Here is a 23,066-nt window from a genome sequence, read left to right as displayed (position 1 = left end):
GAAAAGCTGTGTCCTCTGGTGGAAGAATCTCAAACATGAAGGCATAATCTTGCAACGAGAACCAGGCTATTTAGGAGTCAATCACGAAGCACTTTTTCGCACAAAGTAGTCAGTGGAAATCTGAATTTCATTCCCCAAAAAAGGTTCAGGGTGATAGATGAATTGAAATTTTGAAGATTAAGATCCATAACATTTTGTCAGGTGGGAGTACAACAGGCAGCACGGTGGCACAGTGGTTAGCACCGCTGCCTCACTGCGCCAGGGACCTGGGTTCAATTCCCTGCTCAGGTCACAGTCTGTGTGGAGTTTGCACATTCTCCCTGTGTCTGCATGGATTTCCTCCAGATGCTCTGGTTTCCTCCCACAGTCCAAAAATGTGTGGGTTAGGTTGATTGCCATGTTAAAATTGCCCCTAGTGTGTGTGTGTGCATGCGCGCGCCAAGGTAAATGTGTGGGGTTGTGGGGATAGGATGGGTTTATAGTCGGTGCAGACATGATAGGCCACATGGCCTCCTTCTGCACTGTAGGGATTCTATGATTCCACAATATGAAGGGATGTGGAACATCAGCTGGGAAGTGAAGTTGAGATCAACCATGATCCAAGCAAATGACCGAACAAACTCACGAACTAATGTGATTGAATTGGCCGAGTAAGGTAACACATATGATGTTGCCTTCTAATAAAGTCTCACCGGAGCAGACCAGTTGGAGCCCATGGGATCCAAAAAGCAAGGGTCAAGTTAGATCCAACATTGCCTCAGTGGGAGAAAACAAAGAGTAATGGTTTAAGGCTGTTTTCGTGCCCGAAAGACTGTTCCAAAGGAGTTATGCAGGACTCTAGCTGTGGCCTAACCACTGCTTTACATAACTGCAGCACAACCTACCTGCTCTTATACTCCACCCCTCGAGTAATAAAGAGTGTTGCTTCTTAACTACCTTATCTGCCACTCTGCTACCTTCACGAATCTCTGGCTGTGTACTCCAAGGTCCCTTTATAACTAGACAGTTCCAGCCAGTGTTTCCCTTAAGCTGTACAGCTACATGGCAATGCAGCAACCCAAACGTTCCAATAAAGGGGCTGATTTGGCTGTGGCCTGTAAGTTATTATGCATGTGCATAAATCGCACAAAAAAGTTGCAAGGGACCGCACACTTTAATAAATTGTCCACCAAATTCCAAAAGAAACATACACTAAAGAGCCTGAGTCCCTCGCTTTTCATTGTACATAGCAAAGCTTTATGCAAGGGCATAATTAAGAAGTTTGCTGATGATACAAACCTTGGCCACATGGCTGCTAGTGAGGAGGATAGCTGTAGACTGCGGGGAGATATCCATGGACTGGAGGTGGGCAGGAAAGGGGCAAATGGGAGTTCAATCTAGAGAAACTTGAGGTAATACACTGGAGGACAAACAAAGCAAGGGAATACACAATAAATGGTAGGATACACTGAACCTTAGAGGTATACAGGGACCTTGAAGTGCACGTCCGGAGATCCCTGAAGGTAACAGAGCGGTGCCAGATAATTTTGTGATCTAAAGCACGAAGACCGAACAATTTACCGTAACCACAATGCAAATGCTTTTTAAAAGGTCCCTTTTCCAATTTAAAGGATCACACAGGCTGTCCAGAGCTGTTTGCACTGGTTACATCACTGCACATCTACTATTTTAAGAGAAGATCTTACCACTGAGTCATCAGTGTCCTGGAAAAGGCTGATGCCATCTCGAGTGAGGTCCGTTACAGCTAAACAAAATTAAAAAGCAAGAGAAATTAAAAATCTCCTATGAAACTGCCTACAACCTTTATGATGTGGAGACGCCAGTGTTGGAGTGGGCACAGTAAGTAGTCTCACAACACCAGGTTGAAGTCCAACAGGTTTATTTGGAATCACGAACTTTCAGAGCATCGCTCCTTCATCAGCGACGACTTTCCGAAAGCTAATGTTTCCAAATAAATCTGTTGGAGTTTAACCTGGTGTTGTGAGACTTCTTACAATAATCTTTATACGTTTGAAAGCTTTTTTACAATTTTTGCTAGTTTACCATTCATATTCAATTCTTTCTTTATCTGTTCTTTGGCTCACCCTTTTCCATAGCTCCCAATTCTCAATTTCTGGCAACTTTATATAATTGGCCTTTCCTTTAAATCATTAACTTCCTTTGTTAGGCACAGTTAACTGACTTTTCTTTTTGAGGTTAATGCATTAATTATTTGTATCCAGATGCCAGTGCTGGTCTGGACACTCGCTGAATTTTTTTCTGGCCTTTACACATGCAATTCATTCCAGAATTTACATTTCAGGAGACCCTGTCTGAAATGTTGTCGACATTGCAGTGCAAGACAAATATCTACCATTTTCCAGAACTCATTAAAACTTTGTGCTTGCATCATGTGTGCTCTGTACTGACCTCAGTGTAATGAAATGATGGGTGGAGGTACAGACCTGGTGCATGAGTCACAAAGTTAATCAGAACAGCGACTGATTAGAAAGGCAAATGGAATAATGCCATTTATTGCAAAGGGAATGTAATATAAAAGTAGAGTTGTTTTGCTACAGTTGTACAGGGCGTAGGTGGAAACAGATCAGGAGTACTGCATAAAGTTCTGGTCTCCTTATTTGAAAAGGAATATAATTGCCTTAGAAGCAGTTTAGAGATGGCACACTTTATTTATACTTGGAATGGGTCGGTGGTTATCTTGTGAGGGAGTTTAAAGGAATGAGAGTTACTGAGAGTTATTGAAACATATAAGGTTTGACAGCAGAAGTGCTGAGATGATGTTTCCCCTTGTGGGAGAGACTAGGGGAGGAGAATTTTTCCTCTCAGGATGGTCGTGAGCGTATGGAAACCTCTTCCCCAGAAACTGGTGGACCCAGGGTCACCGCATATTGTTATGGTAGTTATTAACTAACAAGTGAGTCAAAGGTTATTGGGCTAGGTAATAATGTGGAGTTGAGGCCACAGTCAGATCAGCCATGATCTTACTGAATAGCAGAGCAGGCTCAAAGGGCCAAATGGCCTAATCCTGCTCCTAATTCATATGTTCTAAAGCACTTCTCAGATCATTCTCACTAAGATTAGGAATGACAGTCCTGGTTTAAGGCCAAGGAATCAGCTACTTTTACCAGTGAAGAATTTAATCTGCAAAGTTAGAGTTTTACTTACTCAAGAACTGAAGGACATTACGCAGTACCTGGTATCCACTCATCATTTTGTTCAGTTTACGTTTAGAAAGCAAATACGCCACCAGCATTGAAACAAGAAATCCATTCAGACAGCCATAGCCCTAAAGGAACAAAAAAATTTGCTTTTAAACTCTTGAACTAAATATCAAAAACCATTTTTTTTCTCTGAATAAGCATTTCAATGGATACAGAACTATCATCCGATGTTGACTAAAAAAAATGCTCAGTGGGGCTCATAATCTCTTTGGTTAAAGAAAGCTGAACTCAACGAAAGGCTGCGAATTTTAAATACAATCTTAGTAAAATGCAACTTTATGTTTTTTTTAAACTCATTTGAGGGACATGGGTGTCGCTGGCTGGGCCAGCATTTACTGCCCATCCCGGGTTGCCCAAGGGCAGTTGAGAGTCAACCACATTGCTGTGGCTCTAGAATCACATATAAGCCAGATCATGTAAGGTCAGCAGATTTCATTACCTAAAGGAAGGATGAGTTTTTCTGACAATGGTTTCATGGTCATCAGTAGATTCTTATTTCCAGATTTTTAATTAATTCAAATTCCGCCATCTGGGTTTCTAGCCCAGGTGCCCAGAGCATTAACTGAGTTTGTGATTAATAGTCTAATGATAATACGACTAGACCATCGTTGATCCCCACATTTCCCAGTTTTGTTTTTATTCTTTCACAGGACAGTGAAGGAGCAGCGATATAGCTCCAAGTCAGAATAGTGTGTGGTTTGGAAGGGAATTTTCTGGTAATGGTGTTCTCACGCATCTGGTGCTCTTATCCTTGTAGGTCATGATGGTCACCGGTTTGTAAGAAAGCTCCTTTACTCTCAAAGGTTTAAATCAACGGCGCTATCAGCAGCCATATTACATTGAAATATCAGAGAATTTAGTCGTGATTTTATTGAACATCAGTTTCCCCATCGACATACAACCAGTTAAAGGTAGCAGGTCCTAGCGAAGCAACAGCCTTTCCATCAACCAATGCTTTACAATTCCAAAACTATTTTAACAGTGTTAAAATTTACCATGACTAGGGTCAATTTAACATCAAAGTTCATGCAAGATCAAAAAGGTGCAGCATCGTACCTTGTCAAATTCCCTCTGATGGAGCCACACTTTAAGAAGTCCAATTCCATCTTTCATTCCCGGGAAATCAGTGGCAGCATTGAAGAGGAAATGAAGATGTTTTTCCATTACTAGATCAACGAGTATGGCGTTATTATAATGAGGTGTTGGAGGCTCATCACTGCCTGAAAATATAAATCATCTCCATTAGCTGATTTCAGCAAAAAAAAGCATCACATGTTTTGGCTCATGTTGTAAATACAGTGCCCATCTTGAAACAAGATCCAGGCAACAGAAGCAGATCAGCCCTGTCCTGACTGATGTCTTGTGACTGTTTTTGCCGCTGAACATCAGGTGAGAAACAATCAGGCTGTGCTGCTACATCCACCATTACAAAATAGTTCTCATAACTACTGCTAAAGTTCACACCCCAGAGGTACCAGGGAGGAGGCGGGAACTGTGGAATCAATTTTCAGCACTAATTGACAACCTAACATAAGAATATACTGTCCTTTCACTTTCTTTCAGAATGAAAGCTGCCAGAAAAGTTTATTTATTAGTGTCACAAGTAGGTGGACGTTAACACTGCAATTAAGTTACTGTCAAAATCTACTAGTGGCCATACCCTAGCGCCTACTTGGGTACATAGAGGGAACTTAACATGGCCATTGCACCTAACCAGCACATTTTCAGACTGTGGGAGGAAACCGGAGCACCCTGAGGAGACCCACGCAGGCATGGGGAGAATGTGCTAACTCCACACAGACCCAAGCCGGAAATCAAACCCAGATCCCTGGCGCCGTGAGGCAGCAGTGAACCACTGTGAACAGAAAGAAATGAGGAAACATGAACTAAAATACAAGCCGAGTTCTAGTGATAGGAGAGAGGGGCAACTAAACTTCTTTATCCTCTCTGTCTACAAGCAGGGATGTTTCTAATTGTTGTAAAACTAGGCTGTAGCCGAGTTCTCCAAAACCCCCAATTTGTGCGGTCCAATTTTGTCGGTAATTCGTGGAAAACGCTCTTCTATGATTAACTCAGAAAGTTAGTTTATTTCACATTCAATCCTTTTTTTGGGGGTGGTGGTGGTTGGCAGCCAACCATCATCTTCCCAAGGGCAATTTCAGATGGGCAACAAACGTTGGCCTAGTGACACACACGTCCTGTAAATGAACAAAAAAGGAATAGAAGGGAGTTGGAAAAAAAACAATTAAAGAACCACAAATTATTAGTTCACATGATTTCTAGAGTCCAGAAATTCAAGCCCAGGGGGAATTTCCTTTGTGGGGGGATTCAGTTCAGAAGAGTCACTGGTTGGAAAGAGCAGGACGGAAGTCCATTAAATCAAATGATGATGCAGCACGATGTGGTTTCTAAATATAGACTGTTAAATACAGCTTGTTTGGCAGGCTGGATGTTTTTAAGAATGAAGTAGGCTTTGAGGAATTGAGGGCTGGTGCCCAGCTGCTGGGTTAGTCAGGAGTCCTGCTGCTACCCTTTTCAGGTTGCAGATAATCAGCAAACTGCTTATTTTTTAATTCATTCCTGGGACATGGGCATCGCTGGCTGGCTAGATCAGTAGTTATTGTCCATCCCTAGATGCCCTTGAAACTGATGGTGAGCTGCGTTCCTGAAACTTTGGTGGATTCCAGGATTTCGACCCAGCGACTGCGAAGGAACGGTGATATATTTCCAAGTCAGGACAGTGAGTGGCTTGAAGGGGAACTTGCAGATGGTGGTCCCATGTACCTACTGCCCTTGTTTCTCAGTTCACAACTGAGACTTCAAAATGGTCACTTAGGTCATGTGACTTCCTACCTCCACAATGATTTCAAAAGGGATGTTTATCTGGTGCCTAGGTCTGGTCTTTGTTTTATGGCGTGTAATATCCCAATCATTAATCTCTGAGTATAAGCTTACCCTTTGCTGGGGGGTAGGGTGTAGAGAAGAGAGAGAAGAGCTTATAAAGATGCAAGTGGTATCCATTTTCCCCTCGTTGGCTCACTTTGAAATGGACCTGGACAGCACCAAGTGTGTGACATATGAACAACAAGTCACATCCATTAGAGTTGGTTTTGAATGCTTAGCAAGTTGGCTTGGGAGGGGATGCTGCTGTTGGACTGCCACTGGATTTGGAGGATCCTGTGAAGGCACCACTGGTGCTATTTCTCCAGTGCTTTGAGCCATCTGCTGTAAGGTGTCCAAGTCTCCAATGAACTTAGGGCTGTGGGGATCTCAGTTGGGTAAACTATGACCTTCGTCTCAGGTTTGAGATCCTGGTCATCAAAATTCTCTTTTCAGCAGTTAGCACTGATGCCTCACAGCACCAGGGATCCAGGTTCAATTCCCAGCCTGGGTCACTGTCTGTGTGGAGTTTGCATATTCTCCCTGTGTCTGCATGGGTTTCCTCAGGGGGCTCCAGTTTTCTCCCACAGTCCAAAGATGTGTGGGTTAGGTGGACTGGCCATGCTAAATTGCCCCTTAGTGTCCCGGGATGCAAAGGTTAGAAGGATTAGCGGGATAAATATGTGGGGTGACAGGGATAGGGTTCTGGGTGGGATTGTGGTCGGTGCAGACTTGATGAACCAAATGGCCTCCTTCAGCGCTGTAGGGATTCAATGATTTTATTGTGATGGATTGAGTAGATTTCAGTAATTCCAACTGCTTCATGTGACAACGCAATGCAACAACCAGCAACTGAACATTACAGTCTATGATAAAAATAGAAAGATTGGAGGTACTCTGACAGATTAGATGCAGGCAAGAACATTAAAGCAACGTTGCCATAGGCTTTGTAAACATATCAGCCACTTAGACAGAATTTTCTCTGAAGGTAGTCAGGATGCTGCCCTGTCTAAAACAGGACAGGCAGGACGTGAGCACTGACTGCATTTACATTTTTCCTTTACAGTCACCAGAGAAGAAACACAAAACAAAAGCAAAATACTGTGGATACTGGAAATCTGAAATAAAGACTGAAAGTGCTGGAAAAGCTGTGCATAGAGAAACAGATCTTTGAGTCCAGAGCTTTCTCCCCTTACATTTTGGCTGCTGGCTGACATACTCCTACGTTCCCCATTGAGACACAATAAGCACCGTTTCTGCAAACCCCCTCACCCCTTATCCCAAGAACTCTTTATTCAGCTACCCCACCCACAAAGCACAGCATTGAGAACAAAATACAGCCAATTCTCGAGTCAGGTCAGCCATCAAATTCTTCCCAAACAATGACAACAATCTCATGCTGCTCCACTTCCCTTGCACACAATTCCTGGCGGCACATCCTGCTACTGTCAATCTCTCATTCAGGGAGCCTGAATTCTCACCACAGTCACTTTGACAATCTCAGCATGACTCCAAAATAAACTTCAGAATCAATTACGTTTGAAGTTACGTGACTATTAGTTTGTAGGCAAACATAACTGTGCATTTGGACTTAGGAAAGCCTCATCAACAAATAGATGATTAGTTAATTTGTACTGTTGATGAATGAGTTTCTGATATTTTCTTTTAATAATGGCCAAGAATCTGGGAGAAATCCCTGTTTTTGGCCTGCAAGTACATCTTTCTGAACAGACAAAAGAAGGTTCCATTTGACGGCTCCCTCGGAGGGCGGAATGATGGCACTGTGGTTGGCACTGCTGCTTCACAGCGCCAGGGACCCAGGTTCGATTCCCGGCTTGGGTCACAGTCTGTGCGGAGTTTGCACATTCTCCCTGTGTCTGCATGGGTTTCCTCCCACAGTTTGAAAGACGTGCTGGTTAGGTGCATTGACCTGAACAGGTGCCCGAGTGTGGCAACTCAGTGATTTTCATGATAACTTCGTTGCAGTGTTACTGCAAGACTACTTGTGACACTGATAAGTAAACTTAAACTTAACTGAGCACATCCCTCACACAAAGCACCTCCTCAGTACCACCCTGAAGTGCAGCTTGAGAGAGCAACCCAGATTGGTCAGAAATCCTCCAATCATTCATGATTTTGAATGTTACTTGGAGCTACCGCATTTAAACAATCCGACATTTCAGATACTGCACGGAGAGAACGCAGCTGAAGATTCAAACTGCCCAAGCTCCCAACTCTTAGCTTTAACAGTTTGGCTTATTTTTTCCATCTATTGGCATCTATTAGCCCCAGCTATCAAAGCCATGTAGTTCAGTGCGCACAAGCTTTCAAAACTCAGGTTTCACATCATCTTCAAAATCTTTCTCTGCTACCATGGTGATATTCCATTCTGGCCAACCCAATCGTTCATATCAGCTTTCCAATATAAACAGCAACATCTGGGAGCTAAAAAGCTAATCTCGGCATTACACAGAACACCACAGCAAAAAAAAACAGCATTAAGCAAAAGGACAACAGCAAAACGAAAGAAGAAATAAGAAAGAAATAAAACATTGGTCACAGCACAAACCTCCCGGGGCAGATCCTTGCTCCAGAAACCAGGATACACGGACGTTGTTTTTGCTTGGGTGAAAACGACTGAATTTGAAGAAAGAAGCAGGAGCGCACGGATGAAGTCTTACAGTTACCAGTTTCTCATCTTTACCTAGAACGAGAGGATAAACGCTGTCAAAATCTACGTCAGTGTGACTCAACTGAGGCCTTTCATCCTTTTTCGTTAAAGGGAAAGAGAAGGGCCTGCAATTTCAGAAAATTAGCCAAAACCAGCACAAAAGACATCAAAATTTTAAACACACATGATGTTCAGCATAGATAAGAGTTAGAGTTTTCACAAACATTCATACTCATTTGAAAAACAAGTCTACACAAAATCACCACTCAAGTATATCACGGAACATTTTTGAAGCAATGTTTTTTAATATTACATTCTTACATATTTACCAATTGCACTGGTGCACATATTTGGTGATATACAAGTAAGTGAGCTGAAGCTGGAGGAGAAATATCTCTTCTTTAAACAAATGTAATTTTGAGTCACATTAGTGCCCAGATCACCAATTACTGTACATCCAAAATTGAAGCTATATTCTGGGCATTTGCAGTCACTTTCCAGACCATTTACTGGCAATGAAAGATCTATTTTTCCAAATCCCCCATCTTGGAAGGCAACAGTGTGATGCAACGTTTAAAAAACAAATAACCACAAAACACATAAGCAACTAAATCATGAGTATATTAAATTACTTATCGCAAGGGGAATGGATATAAAAGCAGGAAAGTTTTACTGCAGCTGGACAGGGCCTTGGGGAGACCACATCTGGAGTACCATGTACAGTTGTGCTCTCCTTATTTGAAAACATAATTACATTAGAAGCAGTGCAGAGAAGATCCTTTCTTGGGATGAACAGCTTCACTTATGGGGAAAGGTTGAACAGGTTGGGCTTATACCCACCGGAATTTAGAAAACGAGGCGATCCTATTGAAACATACAAGATCCTGGGGAGACTTGATAGAGTGGATTAACGAAAGATGATTCCATTTTTGTTATTTATTAGTGTCACAAGTAATGGAGTTATTGTGGAAATCCCCTAGCTGCCACACTCCAATGCTGGTTTGGATACACTGAGGGAGAATTTAGAATGGCCAATGCAACTAACCAGCACGTCTTTCAGACTGTAGGTGGAAACCAGAACACCAGGAGGAAACCCACGCAGATGCAAGGAGAAAGTGCAAACTCCACACATACAGTGACCCAAGCCGGGAATCAAATACAGGTCCTGGTGCTGTGAGGCAGCAGTGCTAACCACTGTGCAACCAGCTTGCAGGAAGATTAGAAATAGGGGACACAGTTTAAGAATAAGAAGGCTCCCATTTAAGATGGAGATAAGAAAGATCATTTTTCTTTCAGAGTCGTTAGTATGTGGAATTCTCTTCCCCAAAAAGCAATGACGGCTGGGCGATTGAATATTCAAAATCTTATTTTAGATTAAAAAAATAAGTTTTTGAAAGAACAACTAAGACATTCACGATCTGAACATGTCTCAAGTACTGCCGTGCCAGTGCAATCCTTTTGAGATGTAGTCAGGAGTAGAATGTAGCAAACGATAAGCAGACAGTTTGTAGACAGCAAGGTGACCAGGAAATCTGCTACACTTGTTGAGGGTTAAATTCTGCCCAAGGCACCGGGGAACACCTCTGCTCTTTGTGAATAGTGCCACAGAACACACCAACAACATTAAAGACATTATATAGACCTAGGTTTTGTGTTGTTGTTTGTATTGTTTTTGAAGTGCAGTCAGTTATCCTGCAGGCAAACAAAGCATTCGAGACAAGGTACCACAAAGAACACGGGGATGAATAACTAATTTATTTATTTTTCATGAGAATAGTGAAGTGATAGATGTTGCTCTACACAACAGGGTGTGCACTCCCTGGTGATAGGAAATCTATGCCACAACTCTGAGCCAACAGAAGCTTTAATTTACTTGCTTTTAGTGTTTCCTTTATTTTGGTTCAGTTCTAATACTTTTTTTCTTGGGGGGTCAAAAAATTGTGGGTTCAACAGCAAAGTGCTGGAAATCTAAATAGAAACTGATAAAAGTAAAATACTGTGACTGCTGAAAATCTGAAATAAAAACAGGTGATGCCAGTAATCCTCAGCAGATTTGGCAGCATTTTTGGCTGAGCGCCAACTTCTCCATTCTCATTGGCAGCAGGGCATGAATGGCTGGAGAATTCCGGCTGTCAAGTTTGATGTGACCGTTCCTTTAAAAGATTAAGACATGATTGCTCGGCTTGCCTTTGTGCACTAAACAACTGAATAGTCAGGCTGAAGTTAAGTATATATATTGCATCACAACATCTTGGCTGAATATATGGGAACCAATTTGGAAGTGTTTGGTGATATTAAATAGAGTTTACAGACTTGATTATTGTAGCATATTCTGAGCGCTTAACTGTAGCTATTGAGGGGAGAACAACCCAAGTCTCCAATTCACAGTTCACAGCATCTCCAATATCAACAGTAATAATTGTCATTATTGGGTAGAAATTTTTGGTGGATTAAGAACTGTGGTTGATTATATTAATGCACATTTATATTTGTCAACTTTTTCTCTGAACTGTTATTTTTCTCCATTATGTTTTCTTCCTGAAGACACTGAATAATACAGGGGTATGATTTCACTGGTTCCAGTAGATTGTCAGTATCGTGCTTTTTTTTTATTCATTTGTGGGACATGGGCATCACTGGCTGACCAGGATTTATTGCCCATTCCCAGTTGCCCAAGGGCAGTTGAGAGTCAACCACATTGCTGTGGCTGTGGAGTCACATGTAGGCCAGACCAGCTAGGGACGGCAGATTTCCTTCCCTAAAGTTCATTAGTGAACCAGACGGGTTTTTCCAATAATCGACAATGGTTTCATGGTCATCAATAGATTCTTAATTCCAGATTTTTTTTATTTTTACTGAGTTCATATTCCACCATCTGCCGTGGCAGGATTCCAACCTGGATCCCCTGAACATTAGCTGAGTTTCTGGATTAATAGATGACTGATAATCCCACAAGGCCACTGTCTCCTGTGCTTCTGAAACAACAAATGATTCTATTTTCATAGGATTGAAACTGCTAACAGATGTGTCAAGTGCCAAATGATGCAAGTTTTTTTTTCCTTCTGTTTTAAGTGCTCATTTCTCCTGTGTAGACTTCAAGCAGCATTCGTCACATTTGATTGTGGTGAACTTCTGAATCCTGCACTCAAAAGGCAACTCCTTGAAAGCATTTCTGACCGAGTTCCTGAATAATAGTGTGAACAAGAAACTGAAACTCGGAATCAGAAAATACTGGAACTGAAGTTAAAATTTATTTATTTACTAGTCACAAGTAAGGCTTACCTTGACACTGCAATGAAGTTACTGTGAGGTACCCCTAGTTGCCACACTCTGGCACCTGTTTGGGTCAGTGCGTCTAACTAGCATGTCTTTCAGAATGTGGGAGGAAACCGGAGCACCCGGAGGAAACCCACGCAGACACGGGGAGAAAGTGCAAAATCCACACAGACGGTGACTCCAAGCCGGGAATCAAACCCAGGTCCCTGCAGCAGACCAGAGAATCCCAACTGTGGGTGAGGTCGGAGAATCCCACCTTACAGATCTGTGCTGACGCAGAAGCCAATCCAAACTAAGACCAAGCTGAGGTTTTCTGGCTGTCACAGAGAGTAATCCATTTGTTTACATAGGATGTGGTTAGCTGTACGATCAGAAAATCTAGGCCCCAATTTTTTAAATGTTAACCGGGACTCTGGTGCATTTACAGCCAGTGTAATTTAACCATTACTGCATTGCAACATTTTTTTTTAAAAAAAACAGACCTTGTGGAGATAGATACAAGATTGGTTTCAAGTGATTGCTGTTGAAGTAGCCAAACTTTATGCATCCAAAGAGTTCTTTCTTAGACAAGTGACGGGCAATGTGAGCCAGGTAGAGAGCCCGCTTCCTCAGGTAACGCTGGTTAAAGTTGTCCTTGGCTTGGAGGATTTCCTGAAATTACAAAGTTTAAGGTCAACTTTGAAATTTCCCATCCCTCAGATTTCAATTACATCAGTCAGCCTCTCTTCACTACTTCTCCCCATTTTGCCTTTCTGAACTGCCAGCTCATCCAAGGTATCTATCTGTGAGGACAGGCTAAGTCAATTAGAATTATATTCATTGGAGTTTAGAAGAATGAGAAAGGATCTGATAGAAACTTATAAAATTCTAACAGGTTAGATGCTCCCAATGGTGGGAGTCTAGAACTAGAGGGTCATAGTTTGAGGATAAGGGGTAAACCTTTTAGGACTGAGGTGAGGAGAAATTTCTTCACCCAGAGGGTGGTGAATGTGTGGAATTCACTACCATCGAATGAAGTTGAGGCTAAAATGTTGTAGTATTTCAAGAAGCAATTAGATATAGCTCTTGGGGCTCAAAGGATATGGATGGGAATGGGGATGGGGGGGGAGGCAGCACACAAAATTAGGGTATTGAGGGAGGGGGCACGCAGGGTTAGAATATTGAATTTGATGATCAGCATGACCATGACAGGTCTGAAGGGCCAAATGGCCTACTCCTGCTTCTATTTCCTTGCAGTTTCAACAGCAATCCATAAAAAAACTCAATGTCAATCCTTAGGCCTAGGATGTGTTTATTTGGTGTCAGATGCAAGTTACTCTTCAGCAGTTTACAATTTCATTCCCACTGATAATTGTGCAGGATGACTTTCCTCAGAGATGTTGAAATTCAACAAACAGTTGACGCCAAGCCTGGTACTTCAGTCCTCAAATCAGAATTCCAATATCTTGTCACTGCACAAGGTGCCTAGCCCCATTGCGAAATGTGGGATGTAATAAGAAGTAGTTCGAGATGCAGTGGGCGCATTGGTTGTAATTTTCCAAAAATCCTTGGATTTTGGAGATGTACCTGAAGACTGCCAATGTGACACCCCTATTCAAAAAGGGAAGGAGGGCAAAATCAGTTAACTATAGGCCGTTTAGCCTAACACTACTGTTGGAAAAATGTTGGCATCAATTATTAAGGCAGCATATGCGGAAAATCATAATCTAATCAAGCAGAGTCCACATGGCTTCATAAGAGAGAAATCGTGACTGACTAAGTAAATAGAGAGGAACCAGTAGACATGCTGTATTTGAACTTTCAGAAGGAATTTGACAAGGTGCCTCACAAAAGGTTAAGTCATAACATAAGAGCCAATGGTGCTGGAGATAGTATATTAGCATTGATAAAGAATAGGCTAATGGGCAGGAAAGAGTGAGTGGTTAGCCAGATATCCCAGCAAGGTTCCCGATGTTAATGTTCCTGGAGGTCGATACATCCGGGATGCTGCCAGTTATTGGTGGTAGGTGTCAGGCCCCCAGGGCCCTCATTAAATTCAGCCTTAACCAACAAAAAGAAATGCTACTCTTGGATTTGTTAACAATTTCGGTTTGGAGATCATTGAACATGGTGATGGGTAGCAGATACTGAAATAAGTAAATTGAGGGGATTTTACACAGTGGGTGCTGAGATGATGTTTCCAGTTGTGTGTGAGATTAGACCATTACTGAGGAAACGAGGGGGTACAGTTTATAAGTAACAGGGCTCCTAATTAGTATGGAAAGGATTAGGATTAGAATTAGAGAAAGCTCCTCTCAGAAGGGTCACTAAACTGTGGAATTAGCTTCCTCATACAGCAGTGGCAGTTAGGTCATTGAAAATATTCAAGGCTGAGTGAGATAGATTTTAGATTGCTAAAGGAATCAAGTGTTATGAGGGATAGAAAGGAAAATGGAGCCGAGGCCACGTTCGGATCAACCATTATCTTATCAAAATGGCAGAGAAGGCTCGGGGGGGCCAAATGGCCTTTTTCTTGTTTTTTCACAGAATGTGGGCATCACTGGATAGGCCAGCACTTATTGCCCATGCCTAATTGCTTTTGAGAAAGTGGAGATGCACCTTCTTGAACCCCTGCAGTCCATGTGCTCCTCCCACCCCTAATTCACGTGTTAAGTACGTATTTATGATCAAATGAAATGCAAAGTAACTATATTATACTAAAATAACTATACTTTATGAACAAAAATAGAATTATGAAGTTAAGCAGATCCAACCTCCCAACCCCTGAAGAAACTTACGGCTGGCATTGTAACAGCGACATCCACATTAATCTCTGGCTTGATGCAAGTACCAAGTAAATAACTTCCAATAACTTTTACAGAGTCAGGACGTAGAAAATGAAATTTCCCTTTGACACTGTAGGGTATTTGAAGAAAAGGGACTTTCACACTTTTTGGAAGCCAAGATTGGTCTGTAATCTGTTGGAATACAAAACAGTGTTACCAAACTAAACCCACTACGTAACAAGATACCATTTATGCAGTATGCATTAACAATGGTGATTGGTTATATTATTCCATAGATACTGCACTTGTAATTGATGCTTTAAAGGTTACATTTTGTGACCCATCAAATACAGTACAGCTCAACTAACATTACACAATGGCCATGTTGAGTACGGAACCCTCCAAGTCAAACAGTCCTATTTAAAAAAAAGACTTAAATAACTTCTATGTTGTACTCAAAAGTGTAAGAATAACCACAGGACAAATATTTTAAAATACTAGTTGCTGGTCAGTCACTGGACAGCAAAGAAAGTTTCCCTCTTAGCAAATTCATGATTGGAATTATGAATAGGATGAGAGTTCCTTACCCAACCAACCTCTAAAAACTGACCACACAAGGTGGTAATAGAACAAGGAACTGTCAGTCAACTCCCAAGAAGCAATGATGATTCACAACGGCGACATGTCACAACTCCCCGACCAGAAGGGAAAACACAAAATCCATCAAACTTGGAAACCTTAAACGTGCAAAGATTTGGTCTGGAAACACTGACTCCTCCCATAGGCTGGTACAGCATTTCCCAAACTATTACATGCAGACTCATCAACCTATCAGCATCCAATGCTCCAAGAGGCCTTGCTCTGATTGCTACAACAAAATGGATCAATCATTTTTGAAATTGGTCAGTTGCTGCTTTTGAACCGGCATTTGCCAGTCACACTGTAGCCTCCAGTTCTATAAACACCCTGGAGACCCTTCATAGATGCCCAGGAGTCTGTGGGCCTCAGTTTGGGAACCTCTGAGCTCATAAATCAAGTGAGGCCCTTTCTTCTACTAAAAACAGTCACATCTTACAGCCTTCCTCCCTTGTTTCCATGGAAACTCCATGGGGAGAAAGAAAACCAGCCTTGGTCTCCCTCCATGTGAAACTCTGAGCCCAGCAATTTCCTGCCTCAATTTCACCCATGCCTTCTCTTCTATTCTCTGCAGCCCCACCCACTTCCTTTCCCTCCACTATCAGTACCAGTATACCCTTTCCCATGCGAATTCAACTATCTTCCATCCTGCAATACTGCATTTAACCCTAACTCTCAATCAAAGATCTCACAGTATTATTTCAAAGAACAACAGGAAAGATATCCCATCTCTTGATCAATATTTATCCCTCAATAAATGCTGCATGGACACATTTACACATTGTTACTTGTGGGGAAAAAAAAGTACTTTGATGGCTGTAAAATGCTTTGAGCTGCCTGATGACTGTGAAACGCATTAGGTAAACGCAAGTATTTATTTTTATTTCTACCTGCATGCCTCTCATCTATTCTCTGAATCCCATCTGTTTTCCCAATTTTTACATTCTCTACCTGACTCAAATCTAAGTTTACTGCTTTATGCTTCCGGGGTTGGACACTGAGCTGGGCTTTGTGCTCTCCCGCCAGGTATGCTTCTGGGAGGGCAGGTAAAATAAGGTGAGTATCCAGCACCCACCCTCCCACTGCCTAACTACCCCTAAACTGACTCCCACAATATGATGGTAGGTGGGTGCCGAGAACATCAGCCTGCTCAGCATGTTTAAAGAACATTAAGCATCAAGGAAGAGATAGCGAGACATCTGGATATCAATTGTCCCATTGGTAAGACACAGCATGGGTTCATGAGAGGCAGGTCATGTTTGACTAATTTGGTGGAATTCTTTGAGAATATTACATGCGCAGTGGACAATGGGGAACCTGTGGATGTGGTGTATCTGGATTTCCAGAAGGCATCTGGCAAGGTGCCGCTCCAAAGCATACTGCGTAAGATAAAGATGCACAGTGTTATGGGTAACGTATCAGCATGGATAGAGAATCAGTTAACTAACAGAAAGCAAAAAGTGGGAGTAAATGGGTGTTTTTTTGGTTGGTGATCAGTGACTAGTGGTGTGCCTCAGGGATCAGTGTTGGGACCACAATGGTTTATGAATTACATAGATGATTTGAAGTTGGGGATCAAATATAGTGTATCAAAATTCGCAGATGACACTGAGATGAGTGGCAGACCAAAGTGTGCAGAGGATGCTGGAAGTCTGCAAAGGGATATAGATGGTCTGAGTGAGTGGGCAAGGATCTGACAGATGGAGTACAATAATAGTAATTGTGAGGTCATCCATGTTAGCAGGAACAACAACAAAATGGACTATTGTTTAAATGGTAAAAAATTGCAGCATGCTGCTGTGCAGAGGGACCTGGGTGTCCTTTGCAGGAATCACAAAAAGTTGGTTTGCAGGCGCAGCAGGTAATTAAGGCAGCAATTTTATCCGTCATTGCTAGAGAGATGGAGCTTAAAAACAGTGAGGTTATGTTGCAGCTGTATAAGGCCACACCTGGAGTACTGTGTACAGTTTTGGTTTCCTTACTTGAGAAAGGGTATACTGGCACTGAAGTGGCACAAAGGAGATTCACTAGGTTGATTCCGGAGTTGAGGGTTGGCTTATAAAGGAAACTGACTAGAGACTGTGGAATTTATTACCACTGGAAGTAGTTAATGCCAAAATATTCAATGTATTCAAGAGGCAGCTGAATATAGCACTTGGGGCGAATGGGGTCAAGATAATGGGGAGGAATATACTCTTGCACATCCGAAGACAGTAACTCCCTTCCGTCCTACCCACCTGCTTTCCAAAACCCACTCCTCTGCTTGAAGATGGCTGCCCAAATCCTTTCCACCCATTACCCCAAGACTTGCCTCCTTCCAGGGGTCTATTGACCTTCTTATTGGGGCAGCTGGCAGTGGCATCACAGAGCCCTCAGCCCTACAGGGATTACTGGAGCAATCTGATTGGCCCGCAACTCCAGAGGGCATGACATCGGGGGGGGGGTGTGTGTGTGTGTGGGTGTGTGGGTGTGTGGGTGTGTGGGTGTGTGTGGTGGTGGTGCAGGACCGACCATCTGCCCCCATAAAATGCAGCCCCATGAGACTCAATGAGGATTCTCCTTCTGACTGATTGAAGAGCCTCCCTGTTTCTTGCCCCATCAATAGGTAGCTTTGTGATGGGACAGACGCATAATGAGAGCAAGTCTCTACCCTAAAGCCAGTCACATATCTGTTAGCAGCCATCAGTGAGGGTGAGGCTCTTCCTCCAATACTACCCCCAAAACCAGAGCTAAGATCAAAATTATTCTGATGAAAATTGTAAATGGAGATGACCACCAATCTATCAGAATTCATCCACCATCACATCAGCTCCATTTGAGGCAGGTTCAACTGAAGAGCGACGACTGCTGAAATCTTGAAGGACAGGAATCTTTGCCAATTTTCTATTCCAATTATTTAATTAAAACAGATGCCATTGTGTTTGGCATATTTTGTCCTCACTCAGTTAAACATGCAGTGCATGGGAGTTTGAGATTACCATCTGTTTGTGTTCTCTAAGCAATACTCAAAACTATTTCATAATAAACACATAGTGAACAGGTCACATATGGCAAATATCCAGCAATGCCAACAGATGGTTTCTTAGCAGGATCCCAGAAATCCAGTGATAATACAAAACACAGATCCATCATGAGACAATTTCTACACAAACCCCCTTCTTTCATTTTGTTTCTCTGTACACTACTATGTGCCTGTTAAAGGGAATAGGTTTAAGAGAGAACAATGTCCTTGGTTTAGGTGTCTGTATAACAATTTATATTCAAAAGGTACCTGTGTAGCAATTTATATTAGTAGAAATAATAGTATATAATAAATATATATATGAATTTACCATTATACAATCACAAAGGGCATGCATGAAAACTCCACCATGTCAACAGGAGCTCAGGATAGTAAAATGACACAAGATGGATGCTGGCTTTTAGCCACACTCCTGAACACCATTAGCTGGCTTGAGCACTAGCTTGTGTACAGTAGACCACAGATACTGGTGACTGGTACTATTCTATGATTTGAGGTCTCGGATGAAAACCAGATACAGGGGATTAGGGAGGAGTCATGGGAGATGATAAGGATGCTCATTGGACAAGGATTATTGTATACACAAGGACTCCAGATGGGAGAAAGAAAGATAGTATTGACTGAAGTACCATGAGTCGTGGCCATGAGACCACAAGCTGATCATGCACAAGCCCACCTCACGTAATGCCTTTTTCATTGGATAAGTGACTACTGTATGTAATCTGTATTCAATATTATTGGACAAGGTCCAGCCGTGATGAGCTGTGTAGACGTTTGAAAAATGTATAAGAACGGATGTTTTTCCTTTGTTCGTCGGAGAGAGGCACTGGGTTTAACAGAAGCCATCTCCCCACCAGCGAAAATAAACCATTTGATGCGAGGGCCAACCCTGAGCGTTGAGCGATTTCTCTGAGAATCTCTCCCGCTAACAGTACCCACCCCCACCCAAACTAAAAAGACTTGACTGACATAACAGCAGCCAATCCTCTGTATTTTTACTACTTGTGTGCCAATTATTTGATATCTTTCCCTAGAAACAAACAGTTTCAGAAGAACAGGCTAGAACAAGATTGTGAAATATGATTGCCTCAAAGTGAACATTCTTGTAACTTACACCCAACCAACAAAAGATATGCCAAACAAGAGAGGGAATTAATACTCCCTGTACGTTTACATAAAGAGTATAATAAATCCAAGACACAATGCATTCACAGCATTTTTGTAACCCACGCTGCCAAATTTCTAATCTCAGCAGCAGATAGATAGTAACCTCGTTTTTTGTTTCAGGGTTGGGGGGAGAGAGGTTGTCCGGTTAAGAGAAACAACAAAGAAAAACAAATCAGAGAAAGAAATTTTTCATCAACGTCTTTCACTCAATTTTAAATAGCTCCCCCATTCCCAACAATACACAGGTATACAAATTAGAAGCAGGAGTAGGCCACTCAGCTCCTACAGCCTGCAAGATCACAGTTGATTCAATTGTAAACTCAACTCAACATTCCCCCTACCCCTGGTAACCTTTCTTCCCCTTGTTCCTCAAGGATCTATCTACCACTGCCTTAAAAATATTCACAGATATGGCTTCCCCTGTGTTTTAAGGGGAGAGATCCAAACAGTTACGAGCTTCAGAGAAAAGATTTCTCCTCATTTCCGCCTTAAATGAAGTACTAGGTTATCAAATTTGTATACAAAAATACATTCAATTGAATTACTTTCCTATAGATGTCTTCTAATTATTCTCCACATTGTAACAAAATAAGAACTGGATGTTCTTACATTGACTTGCTTTGTTTCTGGTATGTTGCTGAGGAGATTCTTCACTTCATGGAGAAAGGTGTCGATAGCCTTACGCTTTTTCTCCTTCAATTTCACTTCGTTCAAGAGCTCCTCAACCTGTAAAATACATTATAAGTAATCTAGAGAAACAAGGACAATAGATACCAATGTTTGTTTTCAACCACTTCAATGATAATGCATCGAACTACTGAACTGCTTAATTCATGTTTATGAAGTCCCAAATCTTGCCACCTTAGGACTAGAGGGCACAGCCTCAGGATAAAGGGGGCGCGGTTTAGAACGGAGTTGAGGAGGAACTTCTTCACTCAAAGGGTGGTGAATCCCTGGAATTCTCTGCCCGTTGAAGTGGTGGAGGCTGCCTCGCTCAATACTTTTAAGACGCGGGTTGATAGGTTTTTGATAGGCAAGGGGATTAAGGGTTATGGGGAGAGGGCGGGAATGTGGAACTGAGCCACGACAGATCAGCCATGATCTTTTTGAATGGCGAGGCAGGCTCGAGGGGCTAGATGGCCTACTCCTGCTCCTATTTCTTATGTTCTTATGTTCTTTCCAATGACCAACTGGTAAACCAGCTGTCAAATATGACTGAGCCATACGGTGACATAAGAATTTTTCTAAAGTTTAAATGTATTCAGTGTTGCAAGTAGGCTTACATTAACACAGCAATGAAGTTACTGTGAAAAATTGCTTAGTTGCCGCACTCCAACACCTGTTCTGGTACACTGAGGGAGAATTTAGCAAGGCCAATTCAGCTAACCAGCATGTCTTTCAGACTGTGGGAGGGAGCTGGAGCACTCTGAGGAAACCCATGCAGACACAGGGAGAACGTGCAGAGTCTGTACAGACAGTGACCCAAGCTGGGAATGCAGCCCGGGTCCCTGGCATGTGAGGCAAGCTCAATCTCTGAACAAGGATGTGTGAGACAGAGAGAGAGAATTGAAAAATTAAACATCTCAAAACCTTCACAAATATGGCACTCAATCACAGAGTGCACAATATCACATCAGCTAATAATAATAATATTTAGGTGACATGGATTAAGCATGCAGAGACACTAAAAGCCAAGGCCCAATGGGTACAATCAGTTTCCATCACACCAATTGAGATCAGCCAATCCATTAATTTGTTTGGATAAACAGAGCTGTACCACATCCAGTATTGTACTTGGTTAAGCTGCAAGGACCAGGAAAGCTCAAATTTTCTCCTCAGTCTGTTCTGAGTTAGCTGGCACTGTCACTAGAAAACAAAAGTGGAATGTTACAAGTGCCTTTTGGGAACACAAGCTGCTTCTTGGCTCTCTCCACAAACAGCTCACTGGTACCTGAACAAATCTCCCCATCTGTATCTGAGGGGTTAAGGAATTGAATTTAATTCAAATTGCCACCTCAATCTGAAACATAACTTAATTCAATAGAAACTATAGGGAAAAATTCTGAAGGAGAGAATTAATCCCCACTTGGAAAGGCATGAGTTGATTATTTATTAGTCACAAGTAGGCTTACTTTAACCCTGCAATGAAATTACGGTGAAAATCCCCCAACCACCACGCTCTGGCATCTGCTCGCGTACACCAAGGGAGAATTTAGCATGGCCAATTCACCTAAACTGCACATCTTTGGACTCTGGGAGGAAACCTACACAGATATGCAGAGAATGTGCAAACTCCACACAGACAGTGGCCCAAACTGGGAATCAAACCCGGGTCCCCAGTGCTGTGAGGCAGCAGTGCTAACCACTGTCACCATGCCGCCCATGCTGGAAAGTCAGCATGGCTTTGTCAGGGGAAGGTCATGCCTAACAAATTCGATACAATTTTCTGGAAAAGTGATTGAGTTATGTGGATGAGGGAAGTGCAGTTGATGTGGTTTATATGGATTTTAGCAAAGCTCTTGACAAGGTCCCACACTGAAGACTGATTGAGAAGGTTGAAGCCACGGAGTTCAGGGAAAGTCGTGAGATGGATCCAAGTTGAACTTAATAATAGCAATAAAGGATGGTGGTAGACAGCTGTTTGAGCAACTGGAAGCCAATGTCCAATGGTGCCACACAAGGTTCAGTGCTGGGCCCCTTATTGTTTGTTATACATAAATGATATAGATGATAATGTGGGGGGAAATGATAAGTTTGTTTGCGGGTGACACAAAGATTGGTAGGTTGGTTAATAGCGAAAAGGGTCACAGGTTACAGGAAGGTACAGATAGATTGGTCAGATGGGCAGAGCAGTGGCTGCTCTTGGAGGTTTCGAGAGTGGCCTAGTACTTCGTGTCGCTGTGTGTGCTTAATCCTGGACCAGCAGATGGGCACCACAACAGCTCAGTGACTATCACTGCTAGCTGTGCAGATACATGGATTTGGGCCTGTGTCTGTGGGAGTTTGCGCATTCTCCCTGTGGTTGCGTGGGTTTCCTCCGGGCGCTCCGGTTTCCTCCCACACCCCAAAGATGTGCTCTTAGGCTGATTGGTGACCTACACTATTCTCCCCTGAATCTGGCTACATTAGGGGTACCATTCACATACACACGGGGCAGGGTAGGTGTAGGAAAATGCTTTGTTGAAATGGCGGCGCGGGCTCGTCGGGCCGAAGGGCCTGTTTCCTGTGCTGGGTTGTTCTTTGTGGCAGATGGTATGTAACCCTGATAAATGTGAGGTGATGCACTTTGGAAGGAGTAACAAGATGAGTGAGTATTTAATGAATGACAGGACACTAGGAAGCTCAGAGGAACAGATGGACCTTGAGGATTCACAGATCTTGAAAGCAGCAGAGCAGGTGAATAGGACAGTAATGAAGGCATATAGAAC

At 42.5% G+C, this 23,066-nt stretch overlaps 1 protein-coding gene across 1 annotated transcript in view; it reads right to left on the bottom strand.

Annotated features, from left to right (window-relative positions):
- nol6 (nucleolar protein 6 (RNA-associated)) overlaps positions 1 to 23,066 on the bottom strand; it is a 110,644-nt gene that overhangs the window by 75,661 nt on the left and 11,917 nt on the right. Inside the window, exons 3-9 of the mRNA XM_080214038.1 lie at positions 20,248 to 20,364; positions 14,826 to 15,005; positions 12,531 to 12,699; positions 8,671 to 8,805; positions 4,278 to 4,441; positions 3,166 to 3,286; positions 1,686 to 1,744 (exon numbers count right to left, since the gene is read on the bottom strand). Of these exons, the coding sequence (XP_080070164.1) occupies positions 1,686 to 1,744; positions 3,166 to 3,286; positions 4,278 to 4,441; positions 8,671 to 8,805; positions 12,531 to 12,699; positions 14,826 to 15,005; positions 20,248 to 20,364 (945 nt within the window). The remainder of the gene's footprint in view (positions 1 to 1,685; positions 1,745 to 3,165; positions 3,287 to 4,277; positions 4,442 to 8,670; positions 8,806 to 12,530; positions 12,700 to 14,825; positions 15,006 to 20,247; positions 20,365 to 23,066) is intronic.

The sequence above is a fragment of the Carcharhinus amblyrhynchos genome, chromosome 1 (assembly GCF_965287045.1).
Source record: "Carcharhinus amblyrhynchos chromosome 1, sCarAmb.v2.hapA, whole genome shotgun sequence".
Lineage (NCBI taxonomy): Eukaryota > Metazoa > Chordata > Chondrichthyes > Carcharhiniformes > Carcharhinidae > Carcharhinus > Carcharhinus amblyrhynchos.
The sequence above is the reverse complement of the archived record's forward strand: the minus strand, read 5'-3'. Positions and strand labels throughout refer to the sequence as shown.